General features: G+C 39.9%; 2 protein-coding genes across 3 annotated transcripts; one reads left to right on the forward strand and one right to left on the reverse strand.

Moving 5' to 3' along the window:
• Positions 1-263: 263 nt before the first annotated feature.
• On the forward strand, positions 264-14949 carry spata6 (spermatogenesis associated 6). 2 transcript variants are annotated; one of them, XM_030083650.1, is made up of 11 exons: positions 264-396; positions 1038-1175; positions 1642-1690; positions 1819-1860; positions 1978-2090; positions 3060-3140; positions 7438-7878; positions 9138-9240; positions 9730-9770; positions 11278-11387; positions 14783-14949. In XM_030083650.1, exons 1-11 carry the CDS (start codon positions 331-333, stop codon positions 14886-14888), a joined length of 1290 nt encoding a protein of 429 aa, XP_029939510.1. In that variant the 5' UTR covers positions 264-330; the 3' UTR covers positions 14889-14949. The 2 variants fall into 2 exon arrangements, with proteins under 2 accessions (XP_029939510.1, XP_029939511.1); XM_030083651.1 differs by lacking the exon at positions 7438-7878.
• On the reverse strand, positions 14457-21676 carry dnttip2 (deoxynucleotidyltransferase, terminal, interacting protein 2). Its single transcript, XM_030083649.1, has 7 exons — positions 21548-21676; positions 19078-20486; positions 18533-18668; positions 18279-18374; positions 17230-17394; positions 17006-17112; positions 14457-16367 (listed from the first exon to the last, which is right to left on the reverse strand). Exons 1-7 carry the CDS (start codon positions 21644-21646, stop codon positions 16295-16297), a joined length of 2085 nt encoding a protein of 694 aa, XP_029939509.1. The 5' UTR covers positions 21647-21676; the 3' UTR covers positions 14457-16294.
• Between the last annotated feature and the right edge of the window lie 1157 nt (positions 21677-22833).

Below are 22833 nucleotides of genomic sequence, written 5' to 3' on the forward strand. Positions count from 1 at the left end.
TAGCTTCTGCGATCTAATGGGATCTGGCATCAGCAAGGCATTATGACCTTGCTTGATAAAAACAGTAAACCTCCTAGGGGACAAATTATTAGCAACAATTTCTAAACTTTGCAAGGTTATCCCACAGGCTGGATTGAACCTTCTAATTTGTATCCAAATGGCCATATGTTTGACTTCCTTACTTAAGATAAGCGCGCGCCCGTGTTTGTGTTTGCGTGTGCGTGCGCGCTTGTTCTGATTGGTTGCTCCTTGGTCACGTGACCGTACATCCGCTTGGTGACTGTTGCTGTTATGATGTCGCCCTGTAAAAGTTGAATTGCTGGCCTCAAGATGTTTTCCTCCTCCCAAGAGCCATCGAAGTCTCTGAAATGTACTGTTTTCCTGGATGTCCATAAAGTAAGTATTGCTGTTTTAGGCGGAAACTCGATGTTTCTTTCGGAGCACGGTTGATATGTATCCTGGTCGCGAGCTCATATCCTCCTCTGAACAGCAAAACTAAATCAGTATTTAAAGCCTCTATCGATAAATGACTTTTAGTACAGAAGATACTACTAAATAAGCCACAGATACGTTAGTATACACCTTGTATGTCGACGTTGTTGTGGATACCGTGGTTAACAAATCCTATCACTGGATTTAGGCCAGGAATACACTGACTCTTCACTGTTCGCTGGTTCGAGTCCGGAGCTCGAGCCAGGGGACTCTCTAAAAGGAATATCCAACCTTCACCCATAGTCAGAGCCCAAATTTTAATTTCAAGCCAAGGAAGATTTTGCAACACTTACTGGGAATCACGCATTAGCTATGAATACTGCGCATCTCGCCACATTGATTACAGTATAATCTACAACTCATTTTTTTTAAACTTTGATTTTGAATAGTCTTTGCCTGTATTTGTTTAGATATGCACAGCATTCAGTGTGTTGTAATATTCTGTGAACATCTGCATAATTAATCAACAGCACCAAAAGAAAATACAAAATCCATTAAGAAAGGTCTGAAATCGCCAGATGTTCAACATATGACACTGTGTACAGATCACATGCCCGGGAGTGCTTCTCTCCAAGAAGAATGATATCTACCTCAGTGTGTGCATCATGGGCCAATTCAAGAAGACCCCCTGTTTGCCTCCGGTCTTCCCTTTAGTGTTCCACCACAAAATGGTTTTTGTCAAGGTAAGAATAATGCAATTTATCACTGGAAAAAAAAGTCTTCCTGGATGTGACATGGGATTGCTGTTAGTTTGTGGTGGCTTTGTTTAGATTTTGTAAGATGAAAGGAATGCTTATGGCTTTATTTGACGAGCATTTTAGTGCAGTGAAATTTATTAACTGTACTTATATTTAGATGTTAACAACAGAACAAATGTTTTTACCTTTTGTATGTGCTTTGTTGTGCACCTGTTAAATGAAAATAGTATTCATTTATAGATTGTAGTCAAAGAGTTATTATGCTGCCGTGCAGGTTTTTCAAATTATTGGGATTCTCACCAGCATCCTTCCAGTTTCTCCATTTCCACCCCAGGTCCCAATAAAAGTGTTTTCCACTTTTGAGAAAGTGGCAAAGTTAGATGCTGGCCTGTCTGCCAGATCTTCTTATTAGTATTGATTTGCTTTGTCTGTACTGTGTTTGTTTTACCAGACTTTCTCCGGTGTTGTTGACCCTGCTGATGTAGCTGACCTCCTTGAAGGTAAACGGCCATCTGGGATTTGCTTCCTCATCTTTTAGTCCTGAATCTTATCCCATGCAAGGCTTATAGGCTATTAGCTGTGATACCAGTCATTAGCTCACAGTCATTTTATTCTTTCTTCCTCTTAGCTGACACAACATCTTTTGAGCTGATTCAGTCAGTGCCTCCAGGTATGTGTTCAGTCCCCTCTCTGTCTAATCATTACACTGCAAAAGCAGGATCTTTAAGTTGGATTGTGGAACTGCTTGTGTATGTGTTCTTGTTTTCTCTTTTTGTGCGGTTTATAGAGGGTGAAATCCTAGCCACAATGGAAGAAAACACCAGAAGTTTCTTGTACCCTGGTCCCAGAGAGGAAGCAGCAGAGGGTGAAATACTGATGAGAAGGTCCCCCTCTTTTTTAGTAAGCTCCTCACTATCTATTTATTGTCTCCTTTTTCACCTGGGTTGATGGCTATAAACTTTCTATTTATCCACCTAACGATACATAGAAAGTCACTGATATCTAAATTGTTTGTTTCACATAGAGCATTTAGGTAAATACAGCTCAATTTATACATCCTATTTTCCCTTCTCTTTGTACATACCTGAGCTGCTGATACCAATTTCAAACTGTATACCACTGACTTAATATTCCTGTCAGCCCATATATTCAAACGTAAATCAAATGTCGCAGAGTGCAACACGGAGCTCACCATGTGATCCAGCTTGATTGGCACCAGTATTGCCTTTGCTCTCAATAACTGGAGGAGACTGTTGATTTTCTAAGTGAGATTTCAGAGGCTCCACTTCTGTCCTCATGACAGGCAAGTACACTTCCAAGGCAACCAATTCCAAAAGGACTGTCTTGTTTCAGACATCGCGGATTCCTCTGGAAGAGGGCATTTTTCAAATGCAGCTGTCGACTGTCTTGGCTTTGCAGACTAGAAAAACAGTCTGAGAACTCAGTCGTCATCTTTTTTTATTCTTCTTTTCTTGTCCTCCTCAACTTATATTATCCCTTTGTCACTCGACCTCCTCCTTGCGTTCACTCTTTTAACTCCTTGATTGGCGAAAGCTTTTTCTTTTCTCTCCTTGTTCTCCAAGGCACTAACTGCCATTTTTAAATATCTTTAAACACCCTTCCCCTCACCATTGCTTTTATGTGTTTGTGTTTGAGGACTATGTATCAATTTAGGTGTCCCTCTTGAAGTGCTTTATTATTTAAACATCACTGGAGTCTATCTTTTCTGCAATTTGTTTTCCTCAACTGAGACATAGATGGAAGATTTGCAGTTGTAAATTGGTGTTGGAGGCAGTGCTGTTATCTGTCCTTTGTCTTCATCTCCCTGTTAAAGATGTTGTGTTTGTTCTATTGTTCCTCTCCCTCCAGGGAATCTCCCCTAAGCTAGACTTTACCACAACATCAGTCATAGAGGAGAGTGATGGGAGAGACAGCTCGGCTGCCTCACCTGTAAGTATGTCCTTTTATCATATCACCTAGGTCTCTGACAAACTCAAACACACACACATAGGATATTGCTTTAACATATGCTCACCATCACCATCACCATAAACCCTTGCTTTAACCTTCAGTTCAAACTGACCTCATCAATTTTTAAAAAGTGTCATTGTATGTAATGACGTAACTGCGAAGACACTCAAAAAAGCATCCTGCGCTCGTCTCTTCCCGGTCATCAGAAGGTATCTCTAATGTTGCAGCTTTAAAAAAATAATTAATTCCAGTTTTGATATTGGCAGGCTTCTGAGTAAAGCCAGTTGTGGGATTCTGTGCGCATGCACAAACTGCAAATGTCACAGTGCAAAAGCATTATGGGATTGATCCACGGAAATTGATCGTGTCACATCACGGTGCATATAAACTGACGAAACATTTCAATTACTTTAATCAGTGTTCATATAAAAAAGACCAATCTGATAATCGAAAGGAATTCTCTCGGACTGACAAAAACGTGACCATGTCAACGCAGCTAATAGGACTGAAAGAACAGCGCATACATAAACACACACAAACAGGGTTTCCCACTTTAGTGTACCAGATAATTTATTGCTTTTAATTCCTGTGCCGTATGTCTGTCGTTGATCTGTAAATATACTGGAGGATCTACTTGTCAGTTTGAAACATCTGGACTTGGATTTGATCTCTGATGGGCTCTAATGAGTGGTATCGCTCGCTCACCATCACATTTGCCTGTTTCACCCCTACATGCCTACCCTCTATTGTTGCCATGGCTACTGCATCTATCTATCCATACTGGCGGTGTTTCAAGGGTATCTCTTCTCTCCTTGTAAATATAATTACAGACAGGCAGATCTGTGCTGGTGATAGCAACGCTCTTCTCACACATCTGAGTAGCTGAGAGTTTTCACTGAACACGTCAGCGTGTTAGTTCCTTAACATGTGTCTAGACCAGTGTTTTACTGTTGTTTGTAACTAAACTTTACTACTTTTGACTTTTTCCCAGACTTTGTTGTTTTATGTCGTTCTTTGTCTTCTTTATTGCTTGTACAATGAAAGCTGTTATTATTAGTATTTTAGCTTCTATATTCCTCTGCTTGAGAGTGCGTTGGTTTATCGTATTGATAATAAACTGCCGATATGGACAGAGACCATCTTTATTTCATGGCAGTGTCCTAAAATACTTTTCTATTTAATTAACAGTATATTGCTAAAACAATATATTGATAAACAGGTAATAGTTTAAGGAGTTTATCAATTTGTACAGAAAAAAAAAAGATTCATTCTGTGTTTCTCAGTCTTGTGATTGTTTCATCCCATGTTTAATGCTACTGTGTTAATCACTGAGAAACAATTTTGCGACATTACCTCGGGTGAGAGAAAATTATGATGGAGGTTTGTTGATACTCTTTGACTTTTTATGGGCCAAGTAATTGCTTCAGGGTCATAATATAAAGGTTAATTATTAATGAAAATATAAATCTCAAAAAGAAAACATCAGCTTAGCCATTTGCTTAATTCAATTAATATTTTGACATTTTCATTTAAAAAGAAATTAATCTGACCTAGATATGATGATACATAAAACTCTATTGTCCCAAGGAGCAAGTGTGGGAATATGTCTGTCTTAAGAAGAACTTAGAGAAGCACAATACCGCTGCAGTATCTGAACCTGTGACCAAAGCTGACACTTAGACCACTGAGCCATCAAACTCAACAAGCCTACATTAAAGACAGTTTACATTAAAAGCAGATCAGAGCCACTTTCCTCACTTGTTGCCCAGCAGGACAGATGGGATGAGATGCTGCATATTTATAGATTACCTTAAAATCAAATAAATCATTCAGAAGTAGTGTGCAGCAAGACTCTGTGCTCTGTACCTAAATACTTAAATTCTAAGTTAAAACTGTGTCTTTGTCTTTTTTGACAGGGCCATTTGCCTTCATTCAAAGTGCCCTGTTTTTATTTATTTATTTATTTATTTATTTTTTAACGAAGGTGGGGAAAGTTACACTCTTCTGCAGCAGTACGGCAAATTAGAGGAACTCTTATGAAAAACTGTTGCGGTGTCTGTTTGATGCAAGTCTTCATTCAAAAGAGTAGCTGCACTCATCCTGTGAAAGGAGTGGTGTTTAATTGTGACTCAGCCTTCATTTGAAGCATTGTATTAATCCAATGTAGTAAGTCTATGAAATGTGTCTCCACTCATGTGGGTTTGAACAGAAGGACACTTTATTGAACATACTAATTGAGGCCTGAAAAGAGAGTAAGTTCAAAAAACAAGATGAATGAAAATCTTTCACAGAAAGTCCTGTGAGTCACATTTGATCCATCACGCAACAATGGGCATGTGTCGAAAACAGTGCCATGCATTTCCCAGGCACGGTAACCTAAGCTAAGCTATTTGTTTAAATGGGATGTCACTGTCAGCCAGGAAGATTGTCAGAGTGTTCTCCAGGTCCCTCAGGGGGACGTCAGGATCAGAGCACCACTGTGACTGTCAGACAGCAGAAATTATCCATTTTCTCTCTCCTAATGGCTCCTCGGCATAGGTATTTCCCTATATCCCCACCAGCTGACAATTTATATCCTATTCTGAGAGAATACTGCGAATTTGTGGTCAGATTCTAGCAGTGTGTTATTTTTCAAGAAATGCAATAATCTTTATGATATGACAGTAATGTCAAAAGGACCTGTTTGTCCACCTTTTTGATGGAGTGTTTGAAAATCTCCCTTTCATGGTGACTTTGCTGTAAAAACCCTCGTCGGGTTTATGTTTGCAGCGAGAAGTACAGTCCCATAAGGACATTGTAACATTTTGACAGAGTGATGTTTGATTCTTTTTCTTTATGTATTGATAGTAAATCACTACAAAGCAGCAGATTTAACTGAAGTTCTCACATATGGAGCTATAGATAAGTTTCACACCACTGCCAGTTCAACCTAACGTGAGGAGGAACAGAGGATAGGCTGGCAAAGCTGCATATGCATTTCAGTAGTATTTGCAGTTAGAAAATACCTTCAAGGTCAGAATTAATTATTAGACATTATGCAGAAAGCTAAACACTTGCGGTGACAGTACTACAATGATAAATATTATTGATTCACTACAGACAAAGAAACATGAAAACAAAATCAGCCTTTGAAAACAAGGTAGTAACAGGAAAATCATTTTAATATCATATCTTTACCTTACCTTATCTTACCTTAACATGATTAGGTAATTAAGTCCTTAAGATCTGTAGTTTGTAGTTAAATAAATGTAGTTTACACATGTGTGGCATTCTTGGAAGAAGGTTCTTCTTTCCTTTTTAGCCCTTTCAGGCCATGATCTGGTCGGATTGTGTGTTTAACTGATATCTTTGTGTATTTCCATAATGTCAAGCAGACAGTTATTCTTTGTCCAGTGGCATTTAGCAAACATGACTGTCATAAATATCACAACTGCCTCCAGTGCTAACGTGTTAGCGTTCTGTGAGTGCTCAGCAGCTTTATGAATCATTGTGCACCTGCCTCGCTACAGACAATTGGCCTTGTTGGTATTTATCAGCATCCCGCCCTTTGTTGAACTGTGTCTGTAATGCACAAAACCAATTGTTAATCACATGAGACAAGGCTGCCTCGCTTACTGGTGACAGGAAAAATTAGTCTCACACTCTCAGTGTTTGTCCTAGACTGAAGAGAAAGCCGTTCTGAAGGAAGTAAGAGATGAGGAGGGATTTGGGGAAGAAGGCTTACTCCTCTTAATTCCATTAAATGAGATCACTCTCAAATGGCAGTCTCGATGTGGCTTTATTCATCATCCTTTTTTTTTATTTAAAAAAGTAGTTTTAATGTGGTGTGATTTTCCTAATTAGCATTTAGATTATCTTCATTTTACAGCCAGGCTATGCTTCTTTATCATATTAGACTGGAGATGGACATCAAATGCAATTAACATTTTACCTTAACTTATTTATCTCTGCTTGGCATTACCTGGAGGAAGTGGGATATTGCATTGGAGAATAATGTTAGTCGCCATTAGAGTTATTGAGGTAATTCTGCAGAGGTTGTCTCCATGGCAGTGCTGACTGTCATTGCTGTTTTTGTTATAACACTTAAGCTGAATGATTTAGCTGATGGTTTATTGGCGCTGTCCACTGAGAGTGGGTCTTTAACTATAAATGGCTGACATTGTCTTAAGAAAACACATATGAGCTATTGAAATGTTGTGTGTCATCTTAATAAAGGAAGTGTGAGGATAATTCACCTGGTTTAAACAACATGCTCCCCTGTGCTTTGTACCCCCAGAGCTGCAATCTCTCTTCGGTGAGGCTGTCTTTAACCTCGTCCAGACGAAGTTCAACAGGCAAGCCTCTGCCCTCTATTGAGCATTTCATCAGAAGAGATGATGGAAGCTGTGCGTCTTTGAAAGGAAGGAAAGAAAAGTTAAATGTTGAGTCTAGAATTACAGACTCTGCCCCTCTATCGGCATCCAGACGCTCGCCTCTTTCATCACCGTCTGGTCGTAGCCCTCAAAGAGGCAGCAAAGGAAAGAAACGCAGTGTGACCAGAGCTTTTACGGACTGCGGATACCAGCAGCACACAGTTTCCTCAAGGACACGAGCCCTGTCCCCTTACACCCACCGCAAGATGTGCCAGCTCTCCGAGGACACCAGACAGAGGCTTAGCCACCTTCAGCTGGGGCCTCACCGCTTCAGGAAGGAAACGGAGAGTCAGCCTCCGTTTTTGGTAACATTAGCTATATCCCTCCTAGCCAACGTGTTTGATGCTCAGGGGTTATAAGATTAATAAGGTCCAGAGTTGATGTAGTTCGAATCTCTTTGGGAGCATCCCAAAATATTACTTAATGTGGTTGGCAGATTAAATGGAAGACATAATAAGAGAGCAGTGTTAATCTTTCTACCTGAGCTGTTAATGGATTTTGACGTCATGACAATGTTTGCATGCGTTTGGAATATGACTTATGATCTTCACTGAGGGACATGAGCCGGCTTTAATAGCACACATCCTGTATCTGGGCTGGAACGCAGTCATTTGTTAACACTTCAATTATGACTATCACAGCAAGCGGAGATTTGCATATGAAAGAGAGGGATTTTCTGATCACACAGCCTTGGGGAATGTTTACAGTGGATGGACAGGAACAGCACAGCCTTGGGTTCTCAGCTCCACCCTCACTAACCGCCCCCCCCCCCCCCCCCCCCCCCCCACACACACACACACACACACACACACTGTATTCTGTATTTCAGCCTTTTCATTTACATCAAATCTAATCTTGAGGTATGAATTTCAAATTCCACTTGCAAGCTGTTATTGTGAGAGCTGATTAGCTGCTGTGTTTGTTTTTGTCACATGTGTGAATGGAGTTTAGTAGGACACAATGGGCAATTGATTGAAGACAGGAGCATGTTTTGCAGCCACTAGATTTCCTGAGGGAATCTTCTTACTACAATTAACCCTGATAATTGAGAGTCAAGCTGCAATTAACAAATAGATACCTAATGAAGTAGTTTAGCTCAATGGTGAATGCATTATTAGCACATCCTTCAAGCCTCAGCTCCTGCTCTGTGTGTGAAGGGATCCCCATGTCTATAAATATCAGAGTCTAGGTACTTTGGTAAAGGCTTTACTGAAAAAGGCTGTTTTTGTTTCCTTTGGGCTTTCATTGTGATTTTCTCTGAGGAATGCTTCAGTGTTGAGATGACAGGAAATAGCTTGACAGCGAGCATTTACTATATTGTGCACGAGCTGTTAGAAATGATCCATTGTGAAAAATGTTTTTGACTTAATTTATGCAATATAGTTGCAGAACTACTCTTTATTTTTACTTCAGTGGATAAACTTTTGGACCAAGGATAATTTTACAAGTCCAGAAATGTATTCAGTTTCTGCCTATTTTCTGTGTTTACTGGCTGGCTTAAAATAAATTGAAATTGTAACTCCATTAAACAGCTTAAAACATTTTTTATTTCCTGTTTTGCTAGGTCTCTTGTGGCAGTAATATCTCTTCAGTGGGGTCTCTTTCCTCCTCTACACTAAATGGAAGTGTGCTTCGGTGGTCTGTCAGCTTCTCAGCTGACCACAAGGGTAAATTACCAGAAATATAAAACATGTTCTCCCATTTGCATAGGATTGTGAGATAATTTTATGCAAGAATAAACTCGGCTGTAAATTTCCTTGGACCAGCCAACAGCCTGATTTTGTTTGTTTTGTTTGTTTGTTTGTCTTAAAGGGCATCCAGCTGATCTTGTGGTCTGGTGCCTTTAATAATATACTGATAATAGCATCATTAATCCTAACTATTATTATTTTTCATCTTTGTTTTGTTTTGCTTGTGAAAATATACCAGCTTCGTGACTGAGATAGTGAGATTGAGATTTTTTTTCCAATTATTTCAGTGATCTCAGATTTTACTGGTTGTGTAAACATTTGAACGGAATTAAGTTTACCTGACCTCATGTACAGGAAGACAGATTTTAGTATTTAAAAGTGGCACTACACCACTGTGCAGTCTATAAACTACTCTGAGCTGTCTGGATTTATTAAAAATAACAATTGTTGTCTGTGTTCATGTAGATTCTTCTCTCCGGCAGAGTCACAGACCAAGCGCAACAAGAGTAAGTCCAAGTCCAATAATATTTTACCATGAAATAAATTTTTGTTTTGGTGCAACAGCACATCAGTGAGACACGGTTACTTGCATGATCATTATTATATTGTGTATATTGACAAACAGTGACCTTAAAGTCACATTTCAAGCTTGAGTTTGGTCATCTTGTTACTATACTACAGTGTTTTGTGAGTCAAAGTAGACAGTAAACAAAATGTTACTTGATTGTGAAATGTTGTAGTATATTGCCTTAAGGAGATGGGGTGATGGACTTCACAGCTCTGGGGAAGAAGCTGTGCTTCCACAGAAGAAGAAGCTGTCTGTCAGTATGGGCTCTGATGTTCCTGTACCTCTTTCCAGAGGGAAGGGGCACAAACAGTTCATGGCCTGGGTGGGTGGGGTCTGCAGCTATACGACCAGCCCTCTTTCGAACTCGGCTGTCGTATATCGAGTCCAGATATGGTAGAGGACTCCCCAGAATCCCCTGTGCTGTTTTCAGCACCCAGGAACCTGATGTTGTCCACCCGCTCCACCTCCTCCCCATGAATGTAGAGAGGGGTGTGTTCCATCCTCCTGGATTTCCTAAAGTCCACAATGACCTCCTTGGTCTCGCTGGTGTTCAGGAGCAGGTTGTTGTGCACACCATCCCGTCAGGTCCTGGAGCTCCTCTCTGTAGTGAGTCTCATCATTGACCAATAGAAGATCCACTACAGTGGAGTCGTCTGCAAACTTCGCTGCCATGTTTGTGGGGTGAACAACAGAACAGTCATGAGTGAACAGTGTGAAAAGGGCCAGACTGAGCACACATCCCTGCGGTGTGCCTGTGCTCAGGATCAGTGTGGACGATGTCTGGTCCCCAGTTCACCACTTGAGGCCTGTAGGTCAGAAAGTCTTTAATCCAGAGGCAAAAAGAGGTTGATAGACCAAGATTCTGGAGCTTCATTGTCAGCTTGTCTGGGATTACAGTATTAAAAGCCAAATTGAAGTCCACAAATAGTATCCTAACATAAGTGTTGGGATGCTCCAGATGAGTCAGGGCCGTGTGCAGTGCTAATGAGACTGCATCCTCTGTCGCCCGGTTCTTCCAAATTGATGTCTGTCCAGACTAGCAAGGATGACGTTGTTGATGTAACTTAAGACAGTCCTCTGAAAGCATATGATAAATAATAGTTTACTGCACTTAATCTGTGTTCTTCTTTTATGGTTTTGTCATTGATTACAATTTCATCATGGTGCATTTTATCATTTAAAGTAGTTTAGGTTGTGTGAATTTTGATTTCACCAACGAAGAAGATTGGCAGATAGATTTGTTTAAAACTAAAAAGTGTCACCTCTCAAAAAGAAGAAAAGCCTTCATCTGTCTTAAACTATTTTATCATAAACAAAGCAAACCAGAATAATAAAGGATAATACATTCAGGACAAAAAAAAATCATTTCACTTTTAATTGAGTGGTGCCTCTACCTGTCTTTCATGTCTGTCCAATAATGGTTTTAATGTGAATTTCTTCACTAGATTGAATCTGGCATCCAGTCACCCCGAGACACGTCATCCAAACATGAGCCACAGATCAGAAGCCCAACAAGAGGTTCTTCATCGGCCATCAGCAATTCCCTCCGAGAAAGGTGACCACTTAACACCTCCTGAAAATTAAATCCAGTTCATTTAAATGTGTTATGTAACAACAGTAAACACACATTCAAAAGAAAACATTTTTCACTCCCAAAATTTGTTTCCCGGTTTGAAATAGTTTTGAGAGTGAATTGAGGGACATTGTCCATCTAGACTTTTTTTTTTAAATTTGCACAACTGTGTGAACTTAGTGGAGCTCTGTGACCAAAAAGCAGACATTCTGCATTACTATTGACCTAAAAATGTTCACTGACGTTTAAGAGAAGTTCTTCTTCTCTTAAAAATGGAGACTGCAGTAATTTGTCTTTTTCATATCTATTCTCTATTGACGACCCAAAAAAAGTCTGAAATTTTCAAATGTTTTGATATTAAGCTAAGATAAAGAATAATATAGAAAGAAAAAAACTAGAAATATTGAAATTTACACATAAATAATGAAGTGAACTTAAGTATAGTGAATGTCCAATGTAAAGCTAAACTGAAGTGGAAAAATTAGTGAACTTTTAATTTGGATTCCATGTTTTTCTGAGACCAACATAGACAGACTTCTGCAGGTTGTACAATAAATGTTAGAAATCAGGGAACACTGTGTTTCCACCTGCACTACAATCTAATAATCAGCAGGTATTCAACTTTCAGGATCACCTCTGAGATTTGAGTTTGACTTTATTGGCCACTAAACAAACAGCTTGTCCACACACTCACGCAAGAGCAGAAGCGAGCATAATCCTCTTTTTTGTGGTGTTTGCCCTGAATTTATCCGGTTCCATCTGTGTAAATCATTGTGTGTTTGCTGAAAAGATCTTAAAAGCAAAAGAGACACCTGTATGAGTTTCCAATTACAGTCTACAGCAAATATATGGAAATCCCATGAGATGTTGGCCATACGCTGCTGCTGTTGCCATCATCTGTTTGTCTGTGTGTGTGTGCGTGTGTGTGTGCGCACGTGTGCATCTGTGTGTACAGACACATCCAATCTTTAATTCTGATCACACTCGACAGGCAGGATAAATTCCCCTCCACCTTTTAAATTACAGAAGCTGATGTCTTGTCATGTTTGTTCATTATGGAGGGAGAAGAGAAAACAAAGAGGAAAATGGTATTGATTTGTGTTTGAGCTTGAGACTGATACATTTGACCCAATGCAGACTTTAATACATTCAGAGAGACCTTGTCATCGATCACAGCAGCTGTGAGTTGAACACAGCAACAGGACCGACGCCTGCGTTGTTTGTTTCTGCTTCCCGTTCCTCTTCCCTTCTGCTCAGTCCACAAGTAAACATTAAAATCAATGAACAATCTTAAACTGAAAAGTAAATTGCAGGAAATTAATGATAGTTTCTGAGGATTGGAAACACGACAGGTTTTGCTGGGTGGGAGATTAGAGCGGGCCTTTGTAGATTCCCTCCGACAGGCAGAGGGGCACGTGTTGCTACCAATCCTTGATCTATAAAGAAAATGACAGATGCCAGCGGTGACGTTTGCCCCCTAAGCCCTGAAGTCTCAGTCTATTCATGTCTCTGGATGATTTGTCCTTGATGACTTTTTGAAGCAGGTAGTGAGTTTATCTGATAACAGATGAAAAGCCCCTCTTCTCGCGCTGGCAGCCCAGCCAAGACACCTGTCACTCATCTCCCCTCCACTCAAATAGATGTGGATGAGAGGAAATACAGGAGTTTATTTTTGTCAGAGCAATCTGTTGTTTCATAACTGCCTTTGGCCACCTCACAGACGCTCTCTTATTATACTGATGAAGCACAATCCGAAGGCTTTCCAGTTCAGAAGGCACAACTCACAATTGTGAAATATAATTATTGGCACAAAAAAGTTGGAACGTTAACAACAAAATCCAAATGAATGTTAGCATGGAGGCTCTGTCAATTTCAGAGCTTATTTTTGAACACAAGTGGCTGTGCCTTTCTTTTCATCGTTTCTTTGGTTGCAGCACAGACTAGTGGAAAGAAGTGATATTGTGACTGCATCTTGTCAGGCAAGAAAAGGCAACTGTGAGTACAGTGAGGGCTAGAGGGCTACACAACAACTTGTGGTAGAGACCAGTGGTCCAAATTGTAACAGATTATTTACCTGGCAGATTAAAGTTGACTGTAGTAATTTAGCATAAACATTTAACTGAGTATCAGCAAATCAGGCTCATTGAACAAAAATGCAATTGTTGATTTGCAGCTGAAAATGCCTCGACTTTCACAACACTTGAGGTATATTTCAATTCAATTCAGGTTTATTTATATAGCACCAAGTACAACACATTTCAAGGCATTATTACAGAGAATAAAAATAACTTCAGTCAGTAATGGGTTCTACTGTGGTTGACTGGCATTCTTCCTTGCATCAGCATGCTTGAAAATGTACTCACAGGCTGCAAAGAAAGGCTTCCTGGGCTGTGAGCAATTACTGTAGAACAGGTTTGCAATTTTAAACATCACTGTGCACTTGTTAATAATAATAAAAAAAAAGACGCACAATATTTCTTTAAAAAATAGGAACTTAAATTTGGTGGTTTCAAGCGAGTTAGTCAACAATTTTAGTTAACTTAAATGCATATGAAATGGTCTTAGAAAAAATGTTTTTTTAAATGGTGTGTAAACAAATTATCACTCTGCCTCCTGATTTTATTTATATTTATCTGTCAGGGTTAAGCCTGATTTAGTGTTACGTGTGTCTCATGTGATTCCACTGCATAATAAAGAACATATACTGTAATGCACTTATGAAATTACAGTATATAAGGTATTTATGAACCCCTCAAATTTGCACAAGACACCCTTCTCACCAATTCAAACTAAGACTCAATCATGTCCAGTGCAACAGTTTTTATTTTTAATTTTTTTCTTTACAAAGGTGGTAGAAATCAGTTCTGCTTGCTCTTGTACTCTGCATTAGACTACAATATATTAAAATGTGTTTCTTGTGATAAGAGAAGAGAATACACCCACTTTTCATCAGATCACAGCCCAACTCAGTATCATTGGAAAGTAAAACCACACACAAAAAAAATAGTTGTACATGTTGGGTTTTGTTTTCAGTTTTTGTTTCTACCTTACTTGTTTTTTAACTCTAATTTTTGTTTTTTTCTGTGATTTTTTTTTTTCCAAATTCATTTTTTGCCACTTTACATGTTGTATGTGTGTAAATGAACAACAGCCCATTTACCCTCCTCAAAGTTACGAAGTTCAGTTTTGTCCTCCTATTGGCCAAAAATGTGTACTCTGGAGTGGACTCAGTTTGCTTGGTGTGCACCAGAGTTGCAGATGGCAGCGTTGATTCTTCCATAAATGGGCCATGCTGACACAGCAACAGTGAAAATGTCAACGTAGGATGAACACAGCCTGTAAAGCTTCATGTTAATGGGATTATTTTTGCTCCTCAGACTCCATCACAGCCCATCCTATGGGGAGCAGATCCACAACCGGGTCCAAAGGATTTTGCAGACACACAAAGCTTGCGGAGACCACGTCCTGACCTTTGACCTTTGACCAATACCTTATCAATGCATTTCATGGGCAACTTCACTAGTTGCAATAAAGCATATTTGAAAATGATCATTCTGTTGCTGTCAATGTGCCTTGTGTCATCTGTGTAAACACATGCACAAACACTTGCACTCATCTTCAAGTTTTCTCATTTTCAAATGAGCAAACACATCTTTATTTATGTAAATTTAAAATAACATCAATTAAATTTTGGTTCTTCAAAGCATGCTAGGTCACATTTGTGCTTGGTCCTCTGAGGAGACAGGAAACTTACAGCATAGCAGCACAGGCCCTCTCATCTATCCTCTGTGCTGCATTTTAAAGAGAGGAATCATCTCTCACAGCAAAAAAAGAAACAAGAAGGAAGCGCAGAGAGGGAGCCAGGAGCTAGAAGAGACTGACATTTGAGAGGAACTCAAGCAATCCTGAACAAAAGAGGCGGACACAGATTTACTGAGACCACGAACGAAGACACTATGTGATTCTCATTACAGAAGACATTTCTCAAAGAGGGCTCTGTGAATGCTGCTGACGGTGAGGTCTCCTGCACCTCACAGTAATTTCATACATTTTACAGTATGTTAAGGAGCCGCAGGAGTAAAACTACATCTTTTACCACTGCTGGAAAAAAAAATGTAGCTCTATGCACAGACTAGTTTCGAATTACGCAAATAACAAAATATAGGCCTTGGTTTTTTTGGGTTTTTTTTTTTTCGGTGAACAAGTTTCACATCTTTTTATTGACTGCACTGAGTAGACCGACTACATGTGGAGCAGGGGTCCAATTAGCTATCACAAACAACCTATATTGATCTCTGTCCAGAGGAAAGCCAGGGTAAGTGTTCATGTCATTATCTTATACTCGTCGTTTTCACATGTTCAGACTGTTAAAAAAAAAAAAAAAAAATTATATAGCATACTGTTAAATTACTTTAGTCATTTGCATTTTGTTTTCAAAAAAGAAAAGAAAAACAGTTGTCAAAATAGAAAGAAAAAAAAGTAACCCTTTTTTTTGCTTTTTCACACAAGTTCTCCTTACATTTCCGATTCAAAGGATCAATCCAGATTGTTTCAAACAAAGAAAAGAAGGCCTTACAGCTTTCATTTTGAGTTCCTGGAATCAAAATTTGCAACAAATGTTTGCTGAAACTATCGTTTTGTGTTTCATTCTGAAGTAGTGAGTCTCAGGCTGATATCCTCTGGTTCCATTTTATTATTATTGGTTCTATTTTGACAACTGTTTTTCTTTTCTTTTTTGAAAGCTGGCTCCATCTTTCCTGTAAAAAAAAAAAAAAAAAAAGTATTCAGATATGTTACGTTTGCACTTATTGTCATCAATGATTCTGCACTGAATTTAGATCAGAAGGGGATATACAAGATGAGAAAGTCGTACAAAGTTGAATCAACACCTAGCGATTCTTTTTTTTCCTGCAGGAAACCGCTCGCTCTGAAAGAATGTGCTGGTACTTCTTTTTGTTGCTTCTGAGAAAGACAGAAAGAAAGAAAAAAAGAAAGAACAATATAATATAAAGCTGAAGGCTTTACATCTCTCTGATACAGTCAAAATCATCTTTGTTTTACACCAAGCGGAGGCTTCAGAACAGACTACAAATGTCAGTCAACAAACCCAAATATTTAGTGTATAAAACTGCTCAAAATTTATGCCATTTAAATGGTATCAGTTAAAAAACCCACTTTGAACAGCTACAATTCACTTCTTTATCACTGCATGTATCGATTTACTACTGTTAGGTCAATGGAAATAGAAATGTCTAAACTTCTCCAATTAAAAACAGCGCAAACATCCATCTGGGAGTCTTATCCCTGTTATATAGTTAATTCCAAGAATTTTCTAAATAAATAATGGATTAGTGAACTATGTTCACACTATGTTCTATTGCATTTAAGTGAGCTGTATGGGGAGGTAATTTGTGTTCTCTTACATTCGATATTTATATCATATGGATGCCCACTAAGGCACTCCATTCTAATCCATCTGAACAGCAACTAAAACAACTAAAAAAAGAAAAAAAAAAGTACGCATATCATGAAACCATAGCAGAAAAGTCAAGTTATAAAACACCCAGCGAATGATGGTGTTGTGTAAATTTTGGACTTACTGTCTGAAGTCAGCATCAGCCAGAAGCTCCTCCACCATTGTAGACTTCCTGTACTTTTTGGGGACACGGGAATGATGGTGTATAGCGTCGTCCTCCACAGTGGCAAGCTGGAACACGCAGACCAAAGGTTAAAGCCCATGATCTCATGGTAAAACTCCTGAAGACTTGGCAGACTGACAAACATGTTGGAGGACATTTGAGGAGCAGGTGACAACATCACTGACCTGGACAAATTTCGGAAAGCGGTCCATGTCGTTCTTCTTGTAGAACCTCTTTGGATCCAGAGCGCCTCTCATCTTCAAGACTTGGAGGTCTCCTTTCAGTTCCTGAGTGAGCTCTGGAGACTTCATGTTGAACCAAGCCTCTCCTGTTGTCTTCTCCCTTTCCTCCTGCGGTTGGGGGGTGGAGGCGGGGTTAGCCAGTGGCGTAAACAGCAGCATTAAACAAACTGCAGCATTGCATTCAGAAGCGAAAATATTCAAGTCCCTAAATCTTGACTATTTGCGGACACGAAAATGCAAGAACATACAGGAATCACTGACAACCTCCACATGGAATCACACATAACTGGTAACTTTATGTACACAACACTTGAAAGATGAAATTTCACTTTGTCTTCCAGTCGCAAAACTTTAAATGAAGTGCTGAAGCTGCTGACAGAAGAGCAGACTGACATGCCAAAGCCCATGTTGCTATATTCTAATTCACAGAAACTCAATTAACTTTGATATTAGAAAGGCTTGTTGGCGAGGTCCTATGGCATGTGGAAAATGCAAAAACAACATTCTGGAAACCACTCGTAAATTCTTCACAATGTGTACGGTCACAGGAAGACAGTAGCTTCGGGACAACACCACCACAACACGTATTCATACAAACTGTGTCCTTCTGCTCAGTTCTGAACATGTTAAACATTATATTATTTAGCTAGTTTTACACAACCGCCTGTTACGGTCTCGATACAGAAGAAAATAACTGAATGAAATTCCAGTAACTACACCAAGAACAAGTTCAGGAAAACTTCTTTTTTTTTTTTCAGACATTTGTTTGGACCCATGAACCACATCTAAAATGTATCACTAATTGATTTCATCACAACAAACTCTTACTTCACTGTTCTTGTGTTGCTAATGTCAAAAAGTAAAGTTGTTTTGTGTCACGCGTCAAAGTTTGACAAAATTCCTCAATCATCTGAGTGTAAAAGATTAAAATAATCAGGATTCACTTTCCACATGGTGAAACCACTAACAAAACACTTTTTTGTCCAACTTACTTTGCGTTTCAACCTCAAAGCTTTTTTAGATTCACGGTATGGAGACACGGCATCCGTCTTTTCAAAATCTGGTCCAATCACACTCTTCTTCATCACCTGTGGACAAAAGATTGCAACACTTGAACAAATTCCAGAAACAGAAAATGGTAAAAAGACCATTTTGAAAGTTGATGGATTCACTCCTGACTGTATGAAAATGAAACTATTCATTCCAGAACATATTGGAAGCAAAAAAAGAAAAAAGAAAAATTTACATCATCGTAGATCTTCTTCTCTTTCTGTTTTTGTGAAGTGTGGCTGGATTTGGATGAGCCGCCATCAAAAGTGATGCGTAGTCCACCAAAATCTTTGACTTTGATTCCAGGGTCGATACTGCTGGACAAGTGTTTCCTGAAATAACAGATACATTGGGGTCATTGAGTACAACTGGGCCGTTTTTCTCACATTAAGACAGAAACAAAACTACAGAGCTCAGTAGTATTGCTTTTCAGAGTGTCTTATTTCCAAATAAAGAGAAGGTACTACAAAGTGTACCGTACACTAGCTTTGTGCCCTTTGACACCATTTCAATCTTATTCCACAGGAAGTCATGTTTCTTGATGACAACTAAGGCAAAAACATCCCCAGTATGACACAGTGCGGTGTTTGATGTACATACAAGAGAGTTTTTCTCAACATGACGATCAGAGACTAATGTGTAACATGACATTTAACCTTCAAGCCTTTACGGCTTGATGAAAAATTATATTTGTGGTATATGAACTGGTTACAGGCTGGCACCACCTTCTTCAATACTTACACATCTGAATCTCTCCTTGAGAACAGAGTGAGTGCCTTTTCATCTTCATCCTCCTCCTCCTCGTCTACAAACTCTTCTTCCGCAACTTCTTTACTTGCACCTGCCTCTTCTCCCTCACGTCCTTCTTTGTAGTACTGATCATCTACATCATTCCCAGGTCGCGTGTCAATCACAAACAGTCCATCAATACATGCAGCAGATATTTTGGTAGATTTGGCCCTCTCCGCTTCAGATACTTCCAACTGTTCTTTGTCTTCCTCATCAGATTCCTCATCTTCATCACTGCTGTCCAGCAGACTGATGGTCTTCCGCTTTTTAGCCAGAGATTCAGCTGCATCATCCTCAACCACCTTCTGAGAGTCTCCTGTAAAGGTGGTGATGGCCACACTGGGCTTGATTTGAACATCTGCAGCCTCATGAAGAGGCCTGATGCTCTGAGATGTGTGGGCTTCCACGTCCGTTACATCCACATCCTGCAGCTTTTCGTCCATGTCCACAGTCATTTCAGAGGGCTTTTCATGTATTGTTGTACTCACAGACTGTGAAGGTTGTGATGGTGCAGATGAACAGTGGACTTCCTCTCTTTTCATCTTTGAGGTGTCATTGCCTTCATATTCAGCAGGTGGCTCCACCTGCTGGTCTTCCCTTAAAATTGCAAGCTCATTAGGAGCTTCTTTGAGGCAAGCTGGATCATCAGACGCTGCAGATGTTAAATGTGAGTAATCTTCTGATGTCAAATTTTCTTTACATTTTTTGTCTGGATCAGAAAGAGTGACGTCTATGACTTCTCCTTCAGACATCTGGCTCAATGTGCAATCTGTGGAGGAACAGTTGCGGGCTTCGTCCTCTTTGAGTGGTTCTACAGCATCTTCTTTGTAAACAACTGTGATGCTCCTGATTGAGCTACTTGTGGATGGAGGGCCACAGCTGCTGTACCCTGATCCTGTGCGACTGCTGCAGGGAGTCCCGCCGCCTTGGGTGGCGCACAAACTGCTGTCTGTCAGCTCTTCTGCCAATTCATCAATGGGGTCAAAAAGCTTTTTTCTGGATCTAGTTGATCTGTGGCAATCTTCCAGCTTCTCTGGGAGACTGCTGTTTTCACCTGAAGACTCCATCTTGTTTTTTTCTTGGGTTCGAGAGCGACTCCTGGTGACTCTCTGGTAAATAGAAGGAGTAGAACTGCTGGCAACTGTCTTCGTTCTTGCATTATGTCTTCTAGTCCCACGGGACACAGTGGAGGAGCTTGAGTCTCCCTCAATTTGAACAACAGGGCAGGCGGGAGTAAAACATTTCTTGTTTGAGGAGACAGAAGATGGAGCTTCTTCTGAATCACAGCTTTGTATCAGGGTATGGTGAGTGGCGTCCTCTGCTTGTGCAGGGCCCTCTGGGGTTATCTGATGGCTTGTGACCTGTGGAGGACAGCAATCATTGCCAATTGTGAAACTGCAGCAAAGGAAGAAAGGGCTTAAGAGGTTAAATGTTTTGGCCACTAGCAAAACAAAAACATTTCAGTCTGTGCACAGGACAGAGGATTAGACTCTTTGTCACTCTCAAACTCCAGCATAAAATCGAAGTCCACTTTAATTCCCATTTTATGAATCATAAATACACAATCCATAGAGATGCTACAGTGACTCACACACAAGTTAACATCTCTTTTTCATTTCTTTAGTGCAAAATCAAGTGGTTGTCCCAAGTCATATTGCTGTAATGTGAGAAGTTTTGTTTTGTCTTTCTTTGTTATGGTGGCCCCTAAGGCCCAGTGCCAAAATACAACAGCGGCCTTTGCTGTTGTATTGCTGCGTCGGCCCTTCTGGGTCACCGTCATATTGACTCCTTATGCATTCTTAAAATTTAGAGAGCATTTCTTCTGTATTACAAACTTAAGACCTTGTAACTTTTTTTTAAAATCAAAAGTGACGGTTTTCATAGCTAAAGAAATGGTTTATACCATGTAACTGAGCTGATTATTGGGTGAACAATTTGAAACACACCTGAGCAGCTATACAGTTATACATACTACTTTTATAAGACTGGAGCCCAATGCTTCCCTTTCAATCGACGTCCACTCTCTTCTTTGTTAATAAAACAATGTTTCACTTAATATACTGTGTAATACAACCGTTATGGTATTTTTTTTCTTTTATGACAGTCGTTAAAATGTGAGCAATGGTATGCACTGCCCGGACCAATATGGCGGAGGCATTCACATATCGTTTCAACAGGGCAACGTATCACTGTGGTTCCCACATTCCCACTAAAATCGACCCACATTCTCAAAGTCGGACACAAACTGACCACATCATTATTACTCTTAAAGTTTTTCAGGTTTTCAAACCGCGTGGACATTGACGGTTTCTGTCTGTCCATGTGAGCTTTGCTCACAGTCACACAACTGTCAAACGTATCAGGCCGTCTTTACGGCTGGGATCCGTCACGCTGTAATGCTTAGTCCTCTTCCCACACTTACCAAAACAGCAGGAGCTTTGGTCAGGACGGTTTCCTCGCTTGATCTCAGGCGAGCTGAACTCCTGGTTCGCACCATGACTGCACGCGTAGTTCGCACCATGATTGCACGCGTTCTGTGGATTTAACTTCCGGTATCTCGGCCACATCCGGTGCCAACAGGATGAGTAGACGATCACAGAGCGAGAGTCATCCGTTGAGCCATTAAAATAGGTCTGACTGCTGGCTTCATTCGATTGGACATGTCTGCGCCTGTCATTTGTTTTGCATTGAAGTTATAAATGTTATGCAATATCAAGTTAAACGCGGGCGCGCGCACACACACACACACACACACACACACACACACACACACACACACACACACACACACACACACACACCTCACAGGATTTCATTTCAAATCAAACCCACGTGAGATGAGAAAATATCTATTGTTCATCCTGTGGGGAAATTATTTTGTTGCAACAGCAGCTGTGCACTAAATAGTAGCACACATAAGAGGTCACACAAGAATAATAAATTGTCTAAAATGAATTATGATCAATAAAAGACCATGAGTAGTAAGATTATGAATATGTCCAGTATGTGTTCTGACAGAGTGAGTATATGCAGTAAGGACACTGATATCAAGCAGATGCTAATAAAATAAAATATTGCACAGGTATTGAAAAGGTGAGAAGTTACTGAAATTTTGCAAGAGTGTAATGGGAGTAGTTTCCAAATGTTCATAATGTCTGACAGCAGGAGGCGGTGAAGACCTGCGTTATCTCTCCTTCACATAGTGAGGGGGGATCAGCCTGTCACTGAGGCTGCTCCTCAGAGTAGACAGAACATCCTGCAGTGGGTGTGATATATGGTCCAGCATAGATGTTAATTTAGCCAGGACCTTTCTATGATCCACCTCCCATTTTGAATCTAGAGGACAGCCCAGGACTGACTACAATACTACAATTTCATTTAGCAGACGCTTTTGTCCAAAGTGCCGTACAACACAAGCAAGAATTCAGACATAAGAAAGAAACCATTTGTAAGCGTCAATTGCTTCAAGTGCAATTGGTCAAGGGATTTGCCATCAAGTTGCAGAAAAGGTGCCACTAACCCCCCCCCCCCCCCCCCCCCTTTTTTTTAATTTTTTTTTTTTTTTAGTCAACTTAGTCAGTGGTACATAAGTGCTGGGTTTTGGACTACCTGACCTATTCTACCCCAAAGGTGGAGTCAGATTAAGTCCCTAGGTGCTCTCTGAACAATTGAGTCTTCAATTGTCTCTTGAAAGTAGAAAGGGACTCG

This window comes from Salarias fasciatus, chromosome 23, assembly GCF_902148845.1.
Source record: "Salarias fasciatus chromosome 23, fSalaFa1.1, whole genome shotgun sequence".
NCBI lineage: Eukaryota > Metazoa > Chordata > Actinopteri > Blenniiformes > Blenniidae > Salarias > Salarias fasciatus.